We start from the raw sequence: 22,373 nt of genomic DNA, 5'->3' as shown, positions 1-22,373 counted from the left end.
TCCGGGCTCATATTACAATTTGTATTATTTAAAAAGGGATTCATATTGAAAAGGGAAAGCAAAGGATGACTGGACCATTCCATTGGTTGATACGGAAATAAGATTACTTGTCAGATTTTGCGCCAGAATCATAATTTATACATAGCCCCTATGTATGGGCGACCTCCAGAGAAAGTATTACCTGTAATGAAGTCACCGATCTGTGCCTGCATCTGGCCTTTCTCCATGTTTTGAACAACTGCATTGGCAATGCGGGTCAGATGCCCCATATTTCCTCTCCTTCTACCACCCTCCGTCCTGAAATTAGAGACACGTAACAGTTACTGAGAAATAATATGTACAATGACACAAGCGTACAGCAGTGTTATGTTGTGAATTGTACTCGGTGGCGACTTATTTGGACATTTTCCTATTTGCCATCTACTCACTAGGAGAGTTGTAATCCCACAACAATAGTAGAACTGGGTTATTGCATAACAGATTATTAGTAAAATCATTGTTATATTTTATTTATACAGCAACAACAGATTCTGTCATGCTTTACGAGGAGTAGGAAACAGCAGGAAATGTGTATGTAGTGGAAGCAGTGAGCAAGCAGGGAAAGGTCATTATTATTAGTATAATGGGAGAAAATAGCACATAGTGCTGTAGTGTGTAGAGTCGCACAGGAGTTTATTAAAAGTGACATGTGGCAAGAGAAAAAAACAACACACTACATTAACTATATTAGGATTTGCCCTTTATAGTGTATCGTTAAGGCAATGAGATTATTATTTTTTCAACTCACTATTTTGTGAATTTTCCCTCCAATTACCAAGTGTTATAAACATGGTCACCATCAGGGGGTACATTATTTGTAATATTCGTTTACTGATGCGTGCAGTTGACCGTAACAATGACTGCAAAGATGTGCAGAAGACGTATCCCTTAACGGTGGCTTAGTATTCACGTACATTACATTCAGCACCTTCTCAATGTGCTTAAGGCAAGTTTCAGGCGTGAAACATGTACTGGGGCCCAGGCGTGAAACATGTACTGGGGCCCAGGCGTGAAACATGTACTGGGGCCCAGCCGTGATACATGTACTGGGGCCCAGCCGTGATACATGTACTGGGGCCCAGCCGTGATACATGTACTGGGGCCCAGCCGTGAAACATGTACTGGGGCCCAGGCGTGAAACATGTACTGGGGCCCAGGCGTGAAACATGTACTGGGTCCTGCGATTTCTGGTGCAGGCCCTGGTAATAAAGAATGTGCTTGGAAATCAGTTGCTGTAAAGGGAGGGAAAGCACTTACTGAATCTTGTCATTGGTTTCCCAGGCATCCAGTATTCTCTGGACCAAACAGCATTTCTGAAAGAGCTAAACATAACACATTAATGAGCAAGCGAAGGTAAACATTGTCCCTATAAATAAATGCTACGGTTCACAAGAGGACTCCTCTGCAAACATTATGTATTCTTCCAAAACGGACAGATACCCTCCATCAGAGCTATTACCGCACAGATGTGGCCTTGAAATTTAAGGTATTTACTAGGGAGTTAATACTGCATATTGGATACCAGACACAACCCCTATTGTGGAAATTTAATAAACATAATTAATGTTTACAAAATCCAAGCATAACCAGCAAGGAGTAGCTTAGTACTTTGTGAATGCATCAAGTTTGGTTTTAGAACTGTTATAGGATGAGTACACCTTCTTGCAGGTCCCTCACACAGCTCTCCTGATGCTAGGCATCAGGAAGTGACATGAAATCACAATGATGGAAGAATGAGACCCCTGCCGCATCTCAATGATGGGCATCATGCTACTCATTACTAGGCCAACAAGTCAACAACTAAACTGAAGTACATGTTTTAAAAAATGCTACAAATGATACCACGTGTCCCTGATCCTAATCATTTGTTCAGCAGATTAAAGTGTTTTATAACTCCAAATGGATACAGATAATATGGATAATATGGATATCCCAAAATACAAATACAGTGTTCTGTAAATTAACAATACAACATTGAAAATGAAAAGGTATGTTCTTTTTAACAACCGCGTCAAATTAATACTTAGCAACCAGTTAGTCTAAGGCTGGCAAAGTAAAAAGAGACGCTGAAAGGATAACAAAAAAAAAACAGAGTAAGCTTAGACTCACATGTGTGACCATGAGATCCTCCTGCTCAGGTATGGAAGTTTGGGTGTTTTCTGCATTTCCATTAAGTGCCTCTTCCTCTTCAGCCTTTTTCCCCTCAGTTACTGCATTTTTCCCATCACGCAATGAGTGGGACAGGATAGCTGCTATGCACAACTCCACTTGGAAGTGGAGGAAGTTATTCCAGGTGTACCTAAAGAACAAGTCCTGTGGGAGAATGGATGAAGATCAGAAGAAACAAACACAAAATAGATGTTGCCTGTCTACAGCAGGAGGAAACATTTTTTTATCTCCTTTGTCCCCTGATGAACAGCTTTAAAACAACTCTTGCTGGAATTGCTTACAAGTAAGAGGTCCATGGTGCCAAGGTGGCACAGCTCTTGGTTAATACTGGAAGTGTTGGTATGCAGCAAGGCAGCAATGAGCCGAGTTATGTGCAGACGGGCATTTCCCAGAGGCTCCTCCAGCACTCCAATTGTGGTCAAGATTGATTCTTTCTGCATAAAGAACGAAACATGACTTACTCACATATATACTTCAAATACACACTAAGATGAAATGAGAAGATCTGACAGCTTACTGTTCACTAGACGTGTGCAAATAGACCAAAAACATTTCAGACTAATTTTTAGTTTCGTTCTTGGTCCATTTGTTTTCAGAAAATGGCCTTCCGGTTCAGATGAAAATTGGAGTGTGTTTTACATTCAGTAACTAATAGGGAGGTGTTCAGGTCCTCGTTTTTGGAAATTTATACGAGTTGATGAAATCGGAAAACTGTGTTAAAATTGAAATTTGTACGAATCGGAGTGCACATGTCTACCGTCCATCATGAGAAACACAGTAATTCTAATGACATTAGAAGTTGCTGTTTCACCAACTATGCTGAGGTTATCATTTTTGTAACTAAATGCAGCATGGGAAACACTATTTCTACTTCATCGGCGGGGTGGTAGATACATAGAAGTGAGTGTATTCAAACATGCATGAGATAGGCATATTGCTATCCTAAATCTAAGACTAGACCAAGGGAAAATGAGCAGACTAGACAGGAAGAATGCTTCTTACCTACTATTAAATTCTAGGTTTCTATCATACCTAGTGCATACCTATTGCAGAATGGCAAAACCTTTTCAGAAATATTTAATCATGTAAAAATTCCCTCAATTGTTTTCTCACACAAAAGGCAAAACAGGTTGTTGTCATGGGAACGGCTTCATTTTTATGCAATTAAACATTTTGGGGAAATAATAAAAATGTTGCTAAGATCTATTTGCTTAACATGCTAAAGCTTAACGCGAATGAACACCTATAAATTTGCGAACGCAAAGGAGCATAGGAAGCAAAGGTGAAAGTAAAAGAAAACTAACTATGTTTAAATACCAGGAAGCTATTTGAATCCATTTATCTATAAAATGTAATATGCTCAGCGTAATATAGCATTCTGCAATGTATTTAACAGCTTCATTCTGGGACACATTTCCCATGCAGGTTCCCCAAAAAGCTTTTGTCATCATTGTTTTTCTCAGTTTCTTGGTTAGAAATTACATTAGTGGTATAGTTCTGCTTAGAAATGAATATCAGATGGTATACTGAAGACTTCAGATGAAGCCTCATCTGATGTACAAGTAACACACTGGGGGCTGTTTAGAAGAGCAAAGTGGTATTAATCAAGTAATGCGCAGGAGCATTATATTGTGTTAACCACTATGGATCGACATACATAACTCCCATTCCTTCTCCGATCTTTCTATTGGCATAGAAAACAAGGTTACAAACATTTTAGAGCCAATAAAAAAAAACATCTATTGAAAAATAACAATCTTTGAGCTTTGGAAAGCATCCCCACAAAGGTTTCAATGGTTCAACATACCAAACACGAACACCAGTTTTCTACAAACAAATCTGTATTTGATGGGAGTATTATGTCTGGGTACTGATTGCATATGTAAACCCACTGGGGTTTCTTGGGATCAGACTGGGGCAGAAAATTGTCCCAGGAACTTTAAGGACACAGGCTTTTAAATCACATACATCCATATACTATTACACATGCATAGGTGGCAGCACATTGTTTGTTTCCTTTCAATTATGCCAGGATTTGACAAATTACCTAGAGTCATTCACAAAGTGCAGGAACTGTTGTGCTACTACTGTTGGGTCACATGATGTCGCACAACGTGACCATACGGAGCTGCTGTCTGCAAACAGAGAGGAAAAGCCTGCTCTATAGAGCCCCTGCCCTGCTCTCTAGAGCCCCTGCCCTGCTCTCTAGAGCCCCTGCCCTGCTCTCTAGAGCCCCTGCCCTGCTCTCTAGAGCCCCTGCCCTGCTCTCTAGAGCCCCTGCCCTGCGTAGTGCCACTGCTCAACATATGAAACCCTAGATGCCAGAAAGAAAATCCTAGTTGCCACAAGAAATAATCCTGTTACGGAGACCGGATAAACAGCAACATATATAACGTGTACAGGTAAGACCATTACAGAAAAATACCTTCGGCGGATGCAGAAGAAGGTGATGAAAATCCTTTAACCGTGGCTCTATTGCCTGAAGAATACTACTGTTGACAGGAGGAGGCCTATCATATCCTTGTGGAAGAGAATCAAGTAAGGGATCTACACTGTAAAAAAAAAAACAGGAGGGGAAGATGCATGAAAATCCTTAACACAAAGAGCGAGAGTAAAAATAATCAGAGAATGCTAATGTGTATTCAAATTGCAAAAATTAATTACTTTCATCTCAAAAGCATTAAAAAGCAAAGGATGTTATACTGACGTCAATAAGCCTTTGAGTCCTATTTGCAATTCTAGAAGGGGTGTCTTTCAAATCAAAATGATTCTTTATGTTTGCATGGACCCGAAAAGTAACAAGGCGGCTGGATTTACCTTGGCCTCCTGGTCTCCAGTAATGTCAGCAGGATCTGCGTTCCACTGACAACACAGCTTTCAGTCTGCTCTCCATCAAACATATTGCGCAGCAGCTGTTCTACGCACTGTTGCCTACAGGTTAGAAAAATAAAACGTGTACCCAAGATCCTCTCCAGGCGTATAACATTAAAGAAACAGTCTAGTCCCCAAAACTGTATTTTCATTTATTAATCCATGTTGGAATCCATTGTACAACGAGTCCAATGCATTTTCCCGCATATCGTCACATGGATTCTTTAGTTACCGGAGTTAGAAAACGAGACTGCTGCCTAGCTTTCAGTAGAGGCAGCTGGGGAGGATTTAAATGAGATTAAAGAATGAATGCATCAACTTGTATGAAGTATAACTCCAATACACGGTTAAGATGAAAATAGGGCTGGCATGCACTTTTAATATCAATATACAAAATAACTGGACACACGTGTACGTGTTGGACTTGAACATGTGGGCAGGGGGATGTGATTTTTTTTTTAAATACTTTTAAAGAAGCTGCACACACATCTTGAAAATGCCTTGAAAACACATCTGGCAGCTATCAATGGAACAAGGGTTCAAATTTGAATGCACTCAGCACATACGGTAGTTCCAATACCATTTCTCTCTTTGTCTCATATTTATTCATTGTTCTGTAGATTTTTGTGTTCTTATTTCTCATATCTACATCGTTAGAGGGTAAAACTACAGATTGGAGAGGTATTTTAAAGTACATTTTACAAATACATTAAACACAGCTAAGCACAAAAATGATCTGCAATGATGGAATGGCCATACAAAGATAATTATTTATAACATAAAGGATTTACTTACTAAATCTTTTAAAACTCTATAAGACAAAATACAAAACATAGTAGGTGTTTACTGGGGATTTCGCTACTGTCTCAGTGACAAAGTAGGATTAAGAATACAATGCAATGATTAGCATTACACGACCGGTTCATTCTATGCTGAAACACCTGATACTCACGATTCCAATGTGACCAGCAAGGGATCTGGCTCCAGCGTTTCCTGCATCTGGTTACACTGATCCCTGCTCAGTCGGATGAGATCACATAGGGTCTGAGATGCATTGGATTGTCTCTGTAAAGAACCATATGGGATAGGTATTAGATTGCACCTAGTAAGTCACATTTCATAACATTAGTTGGCTAAACAGAATGTGTGCGTCTTCCAAAACATATACTTTGGGAAGTCTGTACTAATTCCTAAATAGATCAGGCCAAAAGTGACCTCTCTACAAAACAAAATTGACTTACAGAAACAAGAGTTAAGGAGGACACTGCTTAAACAAGCTTACAATCTAGAAGCAAGAGGTTCAAAACTATGGGCACATTACATAAAATTAAAGTCATTCCTTCATCTAGAAATAAATAAATAAATAAATAAAAGCAAAACCAATTACACATGAAACATGTACATTTGTAATCAGGTCTTAAAAATATTACCCAAGCTGGTAAGATTTCATGCTCTCATTTATTGGATGAAAGATATAAAGCTGAGCTAAATTGAGGAATGCAAATGAGATAAAGCTACAGATTAGAAAGGGCCAAAACAGCACATTTCCTCTGTGTTTAAGCTCATATAACACACAGCTTAATCTTCATATATCACTGACTAAACTATGCATTACGCAGGAGAGAAAGGTACGTTCTGCCACGTTTGCTGGAGTCAACTACTAGATACAATCTTTCACAATTCATTGCCAAGTCACCGAATTACAAAGCTGTATCAACACAACTCATAATTTAGTGCATAAACCCTATTGTATGGATGACAGAGAATGAAACACTTACATCCTCATCGTGGCTGCAGTGGATAAGATCTATTAATCTCTGGATGAGTTTATCCTCATTCAGCCACTGGAAATAGAGGGAACAGCAGAAACATAATTATAAACATTCTTAATGCAGATCATTTATAAAGTATATATATATATATATGTCAGGAATACCAACTGCAGTACAAAAAGTTGGAACACTTGCATGACTCTCAACAGGCCCAATTTGTCAGCCTTGATGTAGCGGCATTATGTGATAATATAACAACTAAATATTTTTCTGGATGGAATCAGATTCACTCCAGATCATGGGGATTCTTTGTGTGGGGAGGCGAAACGAGCATCTGGTGTTTTTCTTACACACCACCTGAATTGCTACTTGTGTAATCTGCTGCCAGACGCCTTATTTCTTATTTTTCTCACTAGACAGAGGTTATTACCAGTGGGATTTCATTTATTTTCTTCTTAGTACAGCTACACTTATTATTCTTGGGTTGTTTTTAGTATTGATATTCTTACTAATTATTATCATTTTTAGATATTTATTAATAAAAGCTTTAGATATTGATTCGCTGAGAGACACCCAATTTGGACTTTTGCATGTCAACAAATGTACACTTGACCTAAATGCTTGAGCTTTTACATCTGTAACAGTGCTGTGTGGTCTTATAATTGTTTGTGCTTTGATGTGATTTTTGTGCTTTGTTGTGTTTAATCTTATGACAACTGCTGCACATTTTGGTTAATCCTTACATTTAAAACTTCTTGCCGCAATGGGACTGGCTCCACACAGCTAATGAGACGAAGTAGAAGGTCCATCATGGCTGATGTTCCTATGTGATTCAGCACCAGGGTGAGAAACTTCTCCTTCTTCCTTAAGAACCCAATTACCTGGATAAGAAGAGCCATTGGTAAACATGTTTCTCCATACCCCACCATTAAAGTTAACATGCAAGCACTGGGGAACCAGTTCTGAAGTTAATGTAATAAGTACTTCTCACCTGCTCAGTCTTTCTTGCTATCAGGTTTCCAATAGTCTTGCTAAAGAAGCTGGCCAGCAGCGGATTAAGCGGTGGTTCCTGTTGTAGGAAGTCATACAAGATGCTCAGGAGGTTCTCGTCTTCACCCAGCTTGTCATTGATCTGTGGCACGTCACACGTCAGCAGTTCACATGCAATATTAGGATACCTGAAGAAAGGTAAAGAGCTGAGATTCAGTCTTACTCATAACACCTAACTGTAATGATCGCACTTTAATAATGCTTTTGCATGTCGTAATTCTGAACAGGCAGCGTGAAGAGAGAGAAACAGAGTTTATATAGAATATATGTATACTTTAAGGAGTCACAGAATTCCGTGTTTGTGTCCCGTATGATGTAGAAGGAAAGTCCATAATTTGGTTTACATATAATTGATAAAATTAGAAAAACTTGTTTAGGAAATCAATGAAGTTATCGCAGTTTCCAATGCCCATTGCGCACCAAAGAGTGTCGTGGTCTAGCCAATAGTAAATTTCCTATCTAACATATATACCGAAGCAAAAGATGCTGGTTCTTAGGAATGCTTTATAAGAAAATCACTGCAAGTGGGTTACAACAGTAAAGAGAATGTTGTACAAATCACTGATTTTTCTCTCACTTGAAGCGGACTCTTTCTTCCATGTCCATGGGAGGTTTCTGTGTGATGAGCTGAACAAGCTGCTCCATGCACTGTGGCTGGCATACAAAGTCCAGCAGCCGCCGGTTTTGGGCCTTGCACTCTTGGAGTAGGTCATCCTCCTCCATTAGCTCCTGAAGACTCACATCCTCCTTGTCTAGGAGCTTGTCCACATGTGAGGTTGTGTTCAGATCAAACTTCCAGAACATGTTGACTGGGAGTTACTTCCTGAAACATAAATGAGAGCTGAAACCTTCAAGATATCACCACATCAGCATGGTTTTATTAATCACTGTCTCAATGTTTATTACTCTGCTAGACTCTTGCAGACATAGACTTAAAATGTGGGTGTATGACACCAACCAATGTACAGCGGGGTGTTGTTAAATCAGTACATTTTGCTGCACTGTAGTGAGCCACGATATAGCTGAAGCAGACATTTAGCATACACATGTAGTAGATGCACAGTTTCTTGTCTACTGACCCATCCAGTTCCTATTCCAACACTACCAAATCAGTTGCTGTTACCACTAACCACTCATCCCCTCAACAACCACACTTGTAATTAATCACAAAACACATCTAATAGGAAGTAAACTAATTCATTACAGAAGATTGAATTAAGGATTTGGTATGTTTGTGTTTCTGACTGTACAGGTGGTTGCAGGGTTGACATTTTATATTTATTTAGGTTTATTGTTATTAATGAGGTTTAAGGCATTTCATGTGTTTACTGTTTGAATCAACAGGATGCTGCTGGCCCTTAATTATGCACCTTGAGACAATGTGGCCTGATATATTATAAGAGTCTTAACCACTGTCTAGCAGTAATTAGATCTGCAAGGCGGTTGCAAATGTAGCTTCATTTTTTTCACGCAGCAACAAAGTGTTGCTTCCATATTTATCAATATAAGGAGCAAAAGAAGAAACAAAAAGGTTGACTGCCGGAGGTAAAATCTGATGAGCCAGAGCAACCTGGCTTTTAGGATTAGTTTTCATCTTTATCTCTCTTTCTAACAGATAACACATTCTTGGCTAGATTCCCCTCTTTTGCAGGCTGTGGAATATGTTGGTTATAAATAATAACTAGTAATATTAACGATAATGAGTCACCATTCAGCCTCCTGTGCTTCACAGCGTAAGTTGGAGTAAAGTCTGCTCTGATAACCAGGCAGCTCCGACTATGAACGAATTGTATATATATATATATATATATATATATATATATATATATATATATATATATATATATATATGCTCTGAAATTAGTCCGAGCTATTTATTATACATCCCTCCTGTATGCCACATAGGCATGTATGCATTGATCTATATATTTCGCAAGGATCATGGAGTACATTTACTATCCGGAAGCCTTTTAAGACTTTTTAGTACGTTTTCAAAATATATGTATTATTTCGGTGGGTTATGGAAATGGGTAGAAGTAGCACATATCCCCAATTAGTTTTTCCTCCATTACAGAGCAGTGCCGTACCTTGGAAGGAAGCCGGTCCGGTCTCAGAATAGAAATTCCAAGCACATACACATATACATTTGTGCTTATTATTCCTGATTCTTCCGTCAAATGATTTCCCCTAAAAGAGATTAACCAACATTTACTATTTGCAACAACAAACAATTTACACAATCTACAGCAATTCCTGACTGCTAGTATACACAAATGGCTACTTAAGCATACATTTTGAGCTGTATTTTACAAGCTAAATTTATTCCAAATTAAATTTATTCATTGGCCTTTCTTTGGACACATTCATTTTTCATTAAAAGAAAACTTTCACTAATGTTGGAAAAAGAACACAGATATTTCAAAAATATTGGCTTTTCACAAAAAAAAAAAAAAAAGTGTTTTTTTTTTCCTAGTCTGATCTATCCATCCATAATCATATGTATCTTCTGGCAAACAGCAGATATGTAGTAAACATTAGAATGGCTTAGTCTAAATCACCAGACACTGACATTCTGACTAATGAAAGTCTATGGTGCAAAACATTTCACTGGAAAAGTAGGACATAAACAGCTTGGCATCTGACCAGGGAAAGTGGCCCAAAATATCACATCAACGCCTACAATATCCCCCCTTCAAGTCTGCAGATAAAAGGACATTTATGAAAGCAACATTAAATAAAACCAGGTGCTAAATTACATTATTGCATGCAGCAGTATATTCAAAGTTCAAAGAAAAATACTTATTTTTATGTATATACTTACATATCTGTTGCTAAGATAAAACACGCCTAAATAACAAATATGTGGATGCCTAAAAACATAACACTTTAGGAAAACTAGAATCGTTTTAAAACAGAAAACTAAATGTTTTAAAAATGTAATAAAAACCAAAAAGCAGTCTATTTAGCACAAGGTGGGCAGTCAAAACACAAATAAGAGGGAAGACAACCCAGTAATCTTCAATAATGTACTAACTATAAAGTTGATATTATATAGTTGTTTTTTAAGGACAGGCAGGGTTTTTAGTTAAAACCAAATATATATAACCATAACATATAATTGAATTCAATATGTATTTGAATACAAAACTAGATAGAAATTGGGAGGATAACTAGAGTCATGAGTTAAAACTGTTTATAGCCTGTACTGTTTGTTTGGCAATCAGCGTAATCACTTTGGATATCAACATAACGATTGGAGTAATCACTGCAGGTCCCTGAAGTTAAGAAATCTTCCCACATTTTTATTCAGATCACGTGGCTTTTTAATACACCAATATTGCTTATTTTACTCTTTAAATCTGTAAACACAATCACAAGAGGTAATCATAGAACCGTAAAATGTAGGATATAAAGCAGCTTTGATAATTAATAATTAACTTGGCCATGATGAAGACGGAATGCAGTGGAATTTTGAAATATCAAATCGGGTCAACTAATTATGGCATGTGCCTATCATTTTATAGCATCACTAGTTATTCTTATATTTTCATTCAACCACTTTAGGATTTTTAATGGTAACTTAGCAAATGGCCCATTCTTGCGCTCTGTTTATTATGGCAATCCAGTAAATTTTGATTCTGTAGCACTGTGTAGAATTATTGTTTCTTTCGATATGGTAAGGCGTCTTCCATTGCTATGTTGACCAGTTATGCGTACCACCGTCTCTCTATATATATGCATTTGTCTAGTAATCTATTACAGCAAGCAAGCACAGAGGACTATTGTCCTTATAAGATTGTGCCATGTTGTGGAACATGAGATGAGACTGGAATATAGGTTTCTGAGATGTTCTGCATCTATTTTTGATGTTGCTTAGCCATAACCTCAATATACCCTAATCATGTGATCCTATCATATTACAGGAGCTTGGAGAGAAGCAGAATATCACAAGTCATGTGGCAGACAATGAAAATTTAGCAAAGCAGGAATAGGTCTGCCTTACCAGTAGAGATGTTTAATACTAGGAATAGAGAAAAATTATAATACAACCAGAATTAACAAGAAGGAACTTGGTTGGTTACTTGAAATGATTACCTGTGCAGTTTCCAAGTCAGAGTGTATTTGTTAGTAACTTCATTTTGACTGGCCTACTTAAGAGACTTTCATCAGACACTGATCATGGAGTTTGGAAAAAGTGTCAAAAAGTTATGTTACACCACCAGCAGGGAGCGTAACTAGAAACCACGAGACCCTGGAGCAAAAATTGTCCCGCACCTCCCCCAACAGCTGGTATGTACTCTGGCACATATATGCAGACACGCTTACACAAATTACACACACTTACTCATACTCACTAACACATACATTCACACAGACAATTAGACATCCATGCTCACACATACACACAATTACACATCCATGCTCACACACACAGACACAATTAGACATCCATGCTCACACACACACAGACACCCATGCTCACACACACAATTAGACATCTATGTTCACTCCTACACACATAATTAGACATCATGCTAGCTAACTAACAACCAAACATTCCAGCCCTGCTTACCGCTCACTGCTTCTGCAGCTTTCTGTCCGGCTGCTCGGTTTCATCGATGGGTCACGTGACCCCAATACGCTTATGCCTACCAGTGCCGGTTCAAAATAGTTTAGAAAGGGTCCGTGAACCTGGATCCCTTTGGAAATGTCACTGGGAGACAGGAAGAAAGGGTCGCAGGGATCACACCGGGCACCTTAGAGGCACAGGCCCCTTCAGCTGTGACCCCTGTAGTTACGCCAGTGCCCACCAGTATGTATCCCCAATACTGCATGCAGATATTACTTAGAAACAATGCAGTGTGCTTCAAGAACGAGATGGATCCTTATCTTGCACCTTGTAGAATAAATATATAAAAGAAAATATTACCGTATTGGCTCGGATATAGGCCGCCCCCGTGTATAGGCCGCACCCTAAAAGTTTGGTGCTTTTTTAAAGAAATTTTTTTTTTAATAGACATGCTGCCACTCTGTCTCCCCCCCCCCCGAGAAATGCTGCCACTGTCCCCCCCCGAGATATGCTGCCACTGTCCTCCCCCCCGAGATATGCTGCCACTGTCCTCCCCCCGAGATATGCTGCCACTGTCCTCCTCCCCCCGAGATATGCTGCCACTGTCCTCCCCCCGAGATATGCTGCCACTGTCCTCCTCCCCCCGAGATATGCTGCCATTGTCCTCCTCCTCCTCCCCCCGAGATATACTGCCACTATCCTCCTCCTCCTCCCCCCGAGATATGCTGCCACTCTGCCCCCCCCCCGACTTACCAGAGCAGACTCCCGGGTGTCTTGCGGGGCCGGCGGGGGACATCTACGCAATACACGTATACAACTTGTTGTATACGCGTATTGCGTAAGTGTCCCCCACCGGCCCCGCAAGACACCCGGGAGTCTGCTCTGGTAAGTCTTGGGGGCAGAGGTAAAACCGCTGCCGGTGACAATCTCCCATGATGCGCTTAGACAATCTCCCATGCCAGCACTCCCCCCGTGGGAAGTGCTGGCAGGGGAGGCTGTCTGAGCGTATCAGAGAGTAGGATACGGGTCCCCTGCACCCCTGCGGGGGATCTGTATCCTAACCCTGCTGCCTGCCCGGCGCCCCGGAACTGCATGTCCCGGGCGTCGGGCGATAGACCCCGAATATAGGCTACACCCCCACTTTAAAGACTTAAAGTGGGGGGGGGAAAGTGCGGCCTATATTCGAGCCAATACGGTATATCCCTTTAGCAAATAGAAAGCCAGTGTGCATAGAGAACAAATATTTTTTTTAAATAAGTAGTTATTTGTGATCTGGCTAAGCTGTCCCCACTGGCTCTGTGAAGCTCATGTAATCAAAGGGAGACAATGATCAAACATACAGAATCACAGATGTAGCCTTCTGGCGTGTAATGAAAATACTTATTTTCACATAGTTGTCTATATGAATCAACTTCTATCAACCTTTATTATTGAAATTAAATGGTGCTGTGCCCAGGAGGATGTTTCATTAGTCAGAACAGTTAATAGAGTATAGAAAATAGCCATTGCTATTGATTGAATATCTAATTCAGGGCTGCCCCTATCCTCTGGAATGCCCTCCCCCGGTCTATCCGTTTCTCCCCCTGCCTTCGGTCCTTCAAAAAATCCCTCAAGACCCACTTCTTTAAGGACGCTTCTAATATTGCACATTAACACCCCCCCCCCCGTATTCCCTTAAATCCCCTCTCCTAGTCCCTCTAATGCAATACTAGTGTGGCTGGTCCATCCCTTACTATGGCACTTTTACCTATTATGTAATACACCCTAAATTACTCCTTTGAGCCGGCCCCTCCTCAAACGTTGTCTCTGTAAGTCAATTTGTTATGTTACATACTACTTGTTATGTCCTGTCTACCCATTGTACAGTGCTACATAATTTTATGGCACTATATAAAACAATAAATAATAATAATAATAATTCTTAAAACATTATAGACATATCACCACGTTGTGCTTCAGAGCCCAAGATACAAGGCAAAATTCAGCAACCAAATTAACAGTTGTCGCATTTAATTATTCTAATCTAATATAGAGCTGAAACAACGAATCGATAAAATCGATAATAATCGATAACGGAAATCATCGATAACGATTTCCGTTATCGATTAATCGAGTGATCAATTCGTTGTTGGAGCACTCGGCTCCTTTTACTTACCTCCGCGAGCGTTCCCCGCTTCTGCTACACGCTCTGCAGTCTCCGCCTTCTTTTAGCTACGTGACGGATGTGACGCGTTCCGGAGGTAAGTATTCTTCATGTCTATGTGCACGGATCGCACAGAGCCACTCGCACAGAGCGAATCGCTCTGTGCGAATGGAGCCACTCGCACAGAGCGGTTCGCTCTGTGCGAGTGGCTCCATTCGCACAGAGCGGTTCGCTCTGTGCGAGTGGCTCCATTCGCACAGAGCGGTTCGCTCTGTGCGAGTGGCTCCATTCGCACAGAGCGGTTCGCTCTGTGCGAGTGGCTCCATTCGCACAGAGCGGTTCGCTCTGTGCGAGTGGCTCCATTCGCACAGAGCGGTTCGCTCTGTGCGAGTGGCTCCATTCGCACAGAGCGGTTCGCTCTGTGCGAGTGGCTCCATTCGCACAGAGCGGTTCGCTCTGTGCGAGTGGCTCCATTCGCACAGAGCGGTTCGCTCTGTGCGAGTGGCTCCATTCGCACAGAGCGGTTCGTGAGTGTGGGTGCAGGGCAGAGTGGGGGTGGGGGTGCAGGGCAGAGTGGGGGTGGGGGTGCAGGGCAGAGTGGGGGTGGGGGGTGCAGGGCAGGAGACTGGGTGCAGGGCAGAGTGGGGGTGGGGATGCAGGGTGTGAGTGTGGGTGCAGAGCAGAGTGGGAGACTGGGTGCAGGGCAGAGTGGGGGTGGGGATGCAGGGCAGGGTGTGAGTGTGGGTGCAGGGCAGAGTGGGTGCAGGGCAGAGTGTGAGTGTGGGGGCAGGGCAGAATGTGGGGGCAGGGCTGGGTGCAGGGCAGAGTTAGAGACTGGGTGCAGGGGCACAGTGCAAAGTGCTGGGTGCAAAGTGCCAGTGCTGGGTGCAAAGTGCTGAATGCTGGGTGCAAAGTGCTGGATGCAAAGTGCCAGGGCTGGGGCAAAGTGCTGGGTGCAAAGTGCTGGGTGCAAAGTGCCAGGGCTGGGTGCAAAGTGCTGGGTGCAAAGTGCTGAGTGCAAAGTGCTGGGTGCAAAGTGCAAAGTGCTGGGGCAAAGTTTCTTGAACAGTAATAGTCCACCTCTTTTCAGAATGTTTGGGGTTATTTTGTTTCATAAATATTGTGTTTGGGTTCTTGTACTTTGAAAATATTGTTTTTTATTACATCATAACAAAATAAGAATGTTAATGTAAATTTTAAGTTGTTTTTTAACATCCAGTTCATTAAATTCTTTTAAATAAACGAAAAATTTGCATATTGTTTTTTTTTATCCGATTAATCGATTAATCGAAAAAATAATCGGCCGATTAATCGATTATTAAAATAATCGTTAGTTGCAGCCCTAATCTAATATAATAATTTAATTATTTTGCTGAAATTGTAATCATTGAGTCACAATAGCATGGCACTGGGAACAGGATTACAGTACGGCTTATCGGTGATGACCAGTGTATGAAAGCACGCTAGGTGACAGTAGACGTTCCCTCAAAAAAATTAATGAAAACAAAACACTCTCTGCTTAACTATTTCTTTTTAATTAAGGATGCATTCAATATTTTACAGTCAAAATCATTTATTCTTGTTCAATTCTAATTTTTAAGTGGGCAGATTGTTCTCTTCAAGCACACCAACACAGTTCATTTGCAAAGCAATCTGTGTCATTATGAAAACCTTATGGCGTATTAAATATACTATAAAGCCCCGCAGTAATTTAACTGCGTTGTCAAATTCCTTCTAGATATGAAGTCCATGTGGCTATAGTTTATGCTTATAGGCATTAAAATGCCCTGTATAAAGGGTTTATGCATAAAAAATGAATCAACGCTTTCAATGGTGGTGCTTGAAACACATTTTTACCATCACTAATGGGACCATCAGAAGTGTTTCTTATCACTGTTCTTACACATTCTGGCCTGGAGCTCCTAGCTGTGATTATCAGAAAGAAGTAAATATGATAAATACCTCAAAGCAGAGGTTGGACCTTTATACAGATGATTTCTTGAAGATCCTAACCCCACTGCTTTTCCGCAGAACAAAACACTGAACCACTGTAGTTTAATATTATAACATGAAATCGACAAAATTCAGGCTATGTGTTTGAAGACTCCTCCATCTCAGGAATAAACAATCAGGGACTTGTTTGACTGGAGAAATAATTAAATTACTCTTTTGGGTTGTCTTATACATGGGACAATATAGAATGGGATAAGACCATTATAGCTTTGTTTAACTCTTCTATTGAACTTGCTTAAAAAAAGGTTTTGTTCAGGAGGTACATGGTTCCATATTTTTTTCAGAACCTTACAAACACGTGTAGACCAAAAACCTAAACTATCCTGTGATTTTTCCCTATTGCAGTCTGCTCTCATCAGCAAAAACTGGCGCAGTTTTATTTTAGCCACCTTAATATAAAAAGAAAGAGTTGGATTCCCCTTCTTTGAGTAAAGATTTAGCCATTTTATGATGTGTGAAGTTATGGAAAAGCAATCCCATTCAGAATATCTGTCATGGTTATGACATGGGACTGCATATGAGTAGCGTTGATATATGGGCAGAATTTTAGATCTTAATCCATTGAGTTTTGCCGTTTCACATATATTACATTCTCCAGGCACTCACTTTGTTCTAGTTACAGCTGATCTTCCTATAATTATTTTTGCCGTTTTTCTTTTTCCTTACACGTTTTGTTATTTTGGTCTCCACCTTGTTATGTCCAGTCCAGTCCAGTCAGCAGGAGTATTTCAGTCATTTTAGTACATACCATGTTAGTCCAGTGTTAATTAAAAAGGCATTTAACAGGCATCTCCAACAACATTGCAGCTAAATAGCTCCCTCTATTCTGCCCCATCTGAGAGACTGGTACACGCCATCGCTGGAGGCCACATGAGGTCTATGTATCCATTCCAATGCAGCTAACGCTCCGAAAGGAATGAAAAACTAATTTATGAATGGATCTCTGTATTATCCGTATACATTTTCATCGTAGCCCCAGAAACGTTTCTTTGATTATAAGGAGCTTTCATTAAGGGAGATGTTAGACACTGTAAACATTGATCAGTTTCACAACACCTAGTTCTTTTTATTTTTCTTTCTCCAACGGGACACATGCTTAAACAAGCAGCACATAAACTGTATGCCTTTAGGCAAATGTACATGTTTTTTCAAGACAAACTCAAATCACCCATATGTAAGAGATGAAAACAATTTTTGACAATGGGGCAGATTGATTAAGGGGCAAAAGGGAAAACACAACAGTACCACATTACTTGTGTTTGGTGTTGTATGAGTCCTAATGGGAGTCCATTTGATACATGGTGCCCCTCTTCCTTCAGAAGCAGTATTTATGGAGTATGATCAGACAGGGGTGAGGAAACTTCTTACTTCTAGTCATGTGACAGGTCCAACCAATAAGAAGCTAGTTTTGTAGTCACATGCTGCAGTCAGTAAAGGTCACTGTGTCATGATCTAGCAGCAATCACTGGACCAGAGATTACCTGTGTAGGTAGGAGCTAGGATCCATGTGGATGGGAGTTAGCATGTATGTATGTGTTAATGTGGAGATGTTTCTTTATGACTGTATGTGCTTCTCTTTTAGGTGATTGCAAGCCTTCACTAAGGCTGTCTGCAGGTGAGTTGAACATTTCAACCCACTGATATTTACAGTCAATATAAAAAGTCTACACACCTGTTAAAGTCATCTTGTAATGTTAAAGAATGAGACAAAGATAAATCAGTCAGAACTTTTTTCACCTTTAACCGTTTAATGACAGTTGCTGGTCCGGGCACGTCATGCACTAACATCCAGTTAGTGACAATTGACGTGCCAGGACCGTCATGGCTTTAAACGGATGCAGAAAGTGAAGGTGTTGCTGTAATGTATCGATGTCGAGGCATTCAGCAACACTGAGATCGGCATCAGGGGCTATGTCTGGCCCCTCCCCAGGATGTCAACGTCCGCCATACAGTGTATGACGGTGGACGCCCGTTTTAAAAGAGTTTAGGAGGCGATCAACGATCACCTCCTAAACTTTAATAATGTGACTGAAATGCCTCGGGGAGCGGTCACAACCGCCACTGCGAGGGATTTTGCCACTAGCAAGATGGCAGCGCATCCTTTCAAAAAATAAAAGAGTTGAAAACGTTTCAATGATCCAGACCCTCCTGAGAACTCTGGCTCCACTTGCAGGTTGAATACAGGTACTGCCCCCATCTAGCCCCCAGTCAGACAAACCCATGCATGGGTGGTATCACTGTACTCGGGAGATGTTACTGAACATATATTGGGGTGTTGTGTGACAGTGGCATATACCAAGAGCTGTAAATTCATACCTAAAATACATGTGTGGGAAAAATACACACAGAAAATACTACTGCTAACTTTGACAAAGGCTGGTGGTAGAATTAGTGCATGGACAGTGGATCACCAAATAAAGTTCAACATTGAAAGATGTGCATGCCCCAAATGTGGCCCTTTTGCCCCCAAACAGCCAGGCAAACCCATGTATCACTGTACTCAGGGGATGTTGCTAAACATATATATATACATGAAGTAAAATGTGTGTGGGGAAAAAAACAACACAAAACAATTACTACCACAAGGTTTGACAAAGACTGGCGGTAGAATTAATGCATGTAAAGAGTTAAAATACTAACATTTGAAATACCCTGTGGTGTCTAGTTTTCAAAAATATATGGTTTGGTGGGGTAAATTGCATTGGATGGCTTCAATGATACCCGAAATAGCACATGGGAGAAGAATTTGAAAATAATGGTTTTGAAAAAACTTGCAGAAGAAAGCAAAAAAAAAAAAACATAAAAACATTGGGTATTTCTAAACTCAGGACAAGTAGTAGAATCTATTTAGCTAGTTTTTTTACTTGCTTTTTTAGGTGAGTAAAAGATTTTTCAAATAAAAGTCATAAAATCTGGGTTTTTTGTAATTTTTCACGTTTTTTTTATTTTTTTTATAGTAAATAAGATGATACGATCAAAATAAAGCCCATCTTGTCCTGAAAAAAAACAATATATAACGTGTGTGGGTACACTAAATGGTTGAGGAGAAAATTACAGCTGAACACAAGCACCACAAAAGTATTAAAACAGCCTCGGTCCCACAGGGTACAAAAAGAAAAAACGAGCACGGTCCTTAAGGGGTTAAATGATGGCAGATATGTAATGACTTCTATTTAACATGAGTTTGAATATGATTGTTTCATTCTGAACACCGCCCCAGTTATAAGAGGGTCTGCACACTTTGCAGCCAGGTTATTGTGAGATTGTTGGGGGTTTCCCCCCCTCAAAGATTTCAGTTTGTTTTGCAATTGAATTTTTCACGTTATAGGTCACAATAAAAGGTGGAAAAAGTTCTGACATGATTTATCTTTCTCTCATTCTTTAACATCACAAGAACCTGACATTTTAACAGGGGTGTGTAGACTTTTTATATCCACTGTAAATATATTCAACACTCAATACTCAATCTTTAGTCACCTATCTCTTGTCACTCAACCAATACCTCGTCTATTCAATTATTTACTGATTATTACATCCAAACTCAAAACCGTGCAATTTATTTTTAAGTGACAGTATCAAATGTCATACTGAAATCCAGATAGGCTACATCTGGGCATAATATGTCCTTGCCTGACTATTATTTTAGTCAGCAAGTCAATGAAATTAATTAGTTTGACAAGATCTCCCTGCAGTAAACTCGTGCTTTTATATAGTTTTCAGCCACCCCCAAAATAACGGTTGTATTCATTGTATTAGTCTGTTGACCTATATCATAGATGTTAAAGCAAACTATACAATTTCTCATAAACATAAAATAGAAATGTATTGTATTATATGTAAATGATAAAATAAAAGCTACTCTGTAACAGTTATTATGAACAAATTACTGACCCGCTAGATAACATACAAACAATATGTAACATACAAGGAAGCTTCTCCGCATGACACGTGCCATAATCATTGGCCAAGCAGGAAACAAACTGCTAAATACTTCAGTGAAGAAAAGAGGTCAACTAAATGACATTCATGACACACAATGCATAGTATCACACTTGCGAATGCTTATGTCACGTATGTAGAGCTGCCATTTTGCATTTATTTATAGATGTCTAGCTGCACTGTTCTTAAAATAAAAGTGGAACATACTGCTCCACGTGTCATCTCCTGATGAATACTTACTGTAGGCAAAACAAGGCAAGTTCTAACATCATTCATTATGATACATTATCTTGAATAGATTACTTTCATGTGACCATATGGCATTTCACTGTTTTGTACAATTTTCTGAAATCTGTTTCTAGCTTGGGTCCCCCCCACACACACATTTGATGGTGTCAGCACGGGTAAACAGGTAGCACATATAGCCCTGTTGCGCCAAATCCAAAATGGACTTTTAATTTAAAAGTGTTACTCCAACTATTCTGCTGAATTTGGCACTTTTGTAACTTTTTGCAATGTCATTTCCAGAAAGAATTCTTTAACCCCTTCGAGACAAAGGCTGATTTTACTTTTTGTACCCTTTGTGACAATGGCCTTTTTAACATTTCTGCGCTGCTTGTGTTTAGCTGTAATTTTCTTCTTTCCCGTTTACTGAACCCACACACATTAGATATTGTTTTTTTCAGGACAAGAAGGGCTTTCTTTGGATGACATTGTTTTGATTGTATCATATTATTTACTATTAAAAAAATTATAAAATATGGTGAAAAATTTAGAAAAAAATGACTGTTTCTAACTTTTAGTTGAAAAATCTTTTACTCATCTATAAAAGGTAATGAAAAAACCTGCTAAATAGATTCTACTATTTGTCCTGAGTTTAGAAATACCCAATGTTTTTATGTTTTTTTGCTTTTTTCTACCCATTATGGGGCAATAAGTACAGGTAGCGTTTTGCTATTTCAAAGCCATTTTTTCCAAATCTGGTAATTCTTCCCTCCTTGTGCCATTTCGGGTATCTTTGAACCCGGCCAATGCAATTTACCCCATCAAGTCATATATTTTTGAAAACTAGACAGCCCAGGGTATTCCAAATGCTAGTATTTTAACTCTTTCCATGCACCATATCTACCACCAGTCTTTGTCAAACTTTATGGTAGTCATTTTTTTGCATTTGTTTTGTCATACACATTTTACTTCAGGTATGAATTAAAATGTTCTCGTTTATGTCACTATCACAAAACACCCCAATATGTGTTCAGCAACATCTCCTGAGCGCAGCGATACCCCACATGAATGATTTTGCCTGGCTGTTTGGGGGCAAAAGGGCCACATTTGGGGCATGCGCATTTTTCAATGTTGAACTTTGGCATTTGGGGATCCACTGCCCATGCCCTATTTGGTACATCTTTGAGCCGGGCCATTTCAGTGTGCCCAATAAACCCATATATTTTTGAAAACTAGACACCCCAGGGTATTTCAAATGCTAGTATTTTAACTCTTTCCATGCACCATATCTTCCACCAGTCTTTGTCAAACTTTGTGGTAGTCATTTTTTTGCATTTGGTTTTCCACACACATTTGAATTCAGGTATGAATTAAAATGTTCTCGTATATGTCACTATCACAAAACACCCCAATATGTGTTCAGCAATATCTCCTGAGTACAGCGATACCTCACATGAATGATTTTGCCTGGCTGTTTGGGGGCAAAAGGGCCACATTTGGGGCATGCGCTTTTTTCAATGTTGAACTTTGGCATTTGGGGATCCACTGCCCATGCCCTATTTGGTACATCTTGGAGCCGGGC

The 22,373-nt window shown here is 39.8% G+C and overlaps 1 protein-coding gene across 3 annotated transcripts in view; it reads right to left on the bottom strand.

Moving 5' to 3' along the window:
- Positions 1–22,373, bottom strand: part of PPP6R2 (protein phosphatase 6 regulatory subunit 2) — a 40,855-nt gene that overhangs the window by 12,570 nt on the left and 5,912 nt on the right. For all 3 annotated transcript variants that reach the window (XM_053462619.1, XM_053462620.1, XM_053462621.1), the window contains exons 2-13: positions 9,989–10,088; positions 8,479–8,724; positions 7,843–8,029; positions 7,595–7,732; positions 6,858–6,923; positions 6,032–6,144; positions 5,026–5,139; positions 4,634–4,760; positions 2,490–2,642; positions 2,149–2,352; positions 1,297–1,361; positions 182–297 (exon numbers count right to left, since the gene is read on the bottom strand). In XM_053462619.1, the coding sequence (XP_053318594.1) occupies positions 182–297; positions 1,297–1,361; positions 2,149–2,352; positions 2,490–2,642; positions 4,634–4,760; positions 5,026–5,139; positions 6,032–6,144; positions 6,858–6,923; positions 7,595–7,732; positions 7,843–8,029; positions 8,479–8,705 (1,510 nt within the window). In that variant the 5' untranslated portion in view covers positions 8,706–8,724; positions 9,989–10,088. The remainder of the gene's footprint in view (positions 1–181; positions 298–1,296; positions 1,362–2,148; positions 2,353–2,489; positions 2,643–4,633; positions 4,761–5,025; positions 5,140–6,031; positions 6,145–6,857; positions 6,924–7,594; positions 7,733–7,842; positions 8,030–8,478; positions 8,725–9,988; positions 10,089–22,373) is intronic.

This window comes from Spea bombifrons, chromosome 4 (genome assembly GCF_027358695.1).
Source record: "Spea bombifrons isolate aSpeBom1 chromosome 4, aSpeBom1.2.pri, whole genome shotgun sequence".
Taxonomy (NCBI): domain Eukaryota; kingdom Metazoa; phylum Chordata; class Amphibia; order Anura; family Pelobatidae; genus Spea; species Spea bombifrons.
This window is presented reverse-complemented; position numbering and strand designations above follow the sequence as displayed.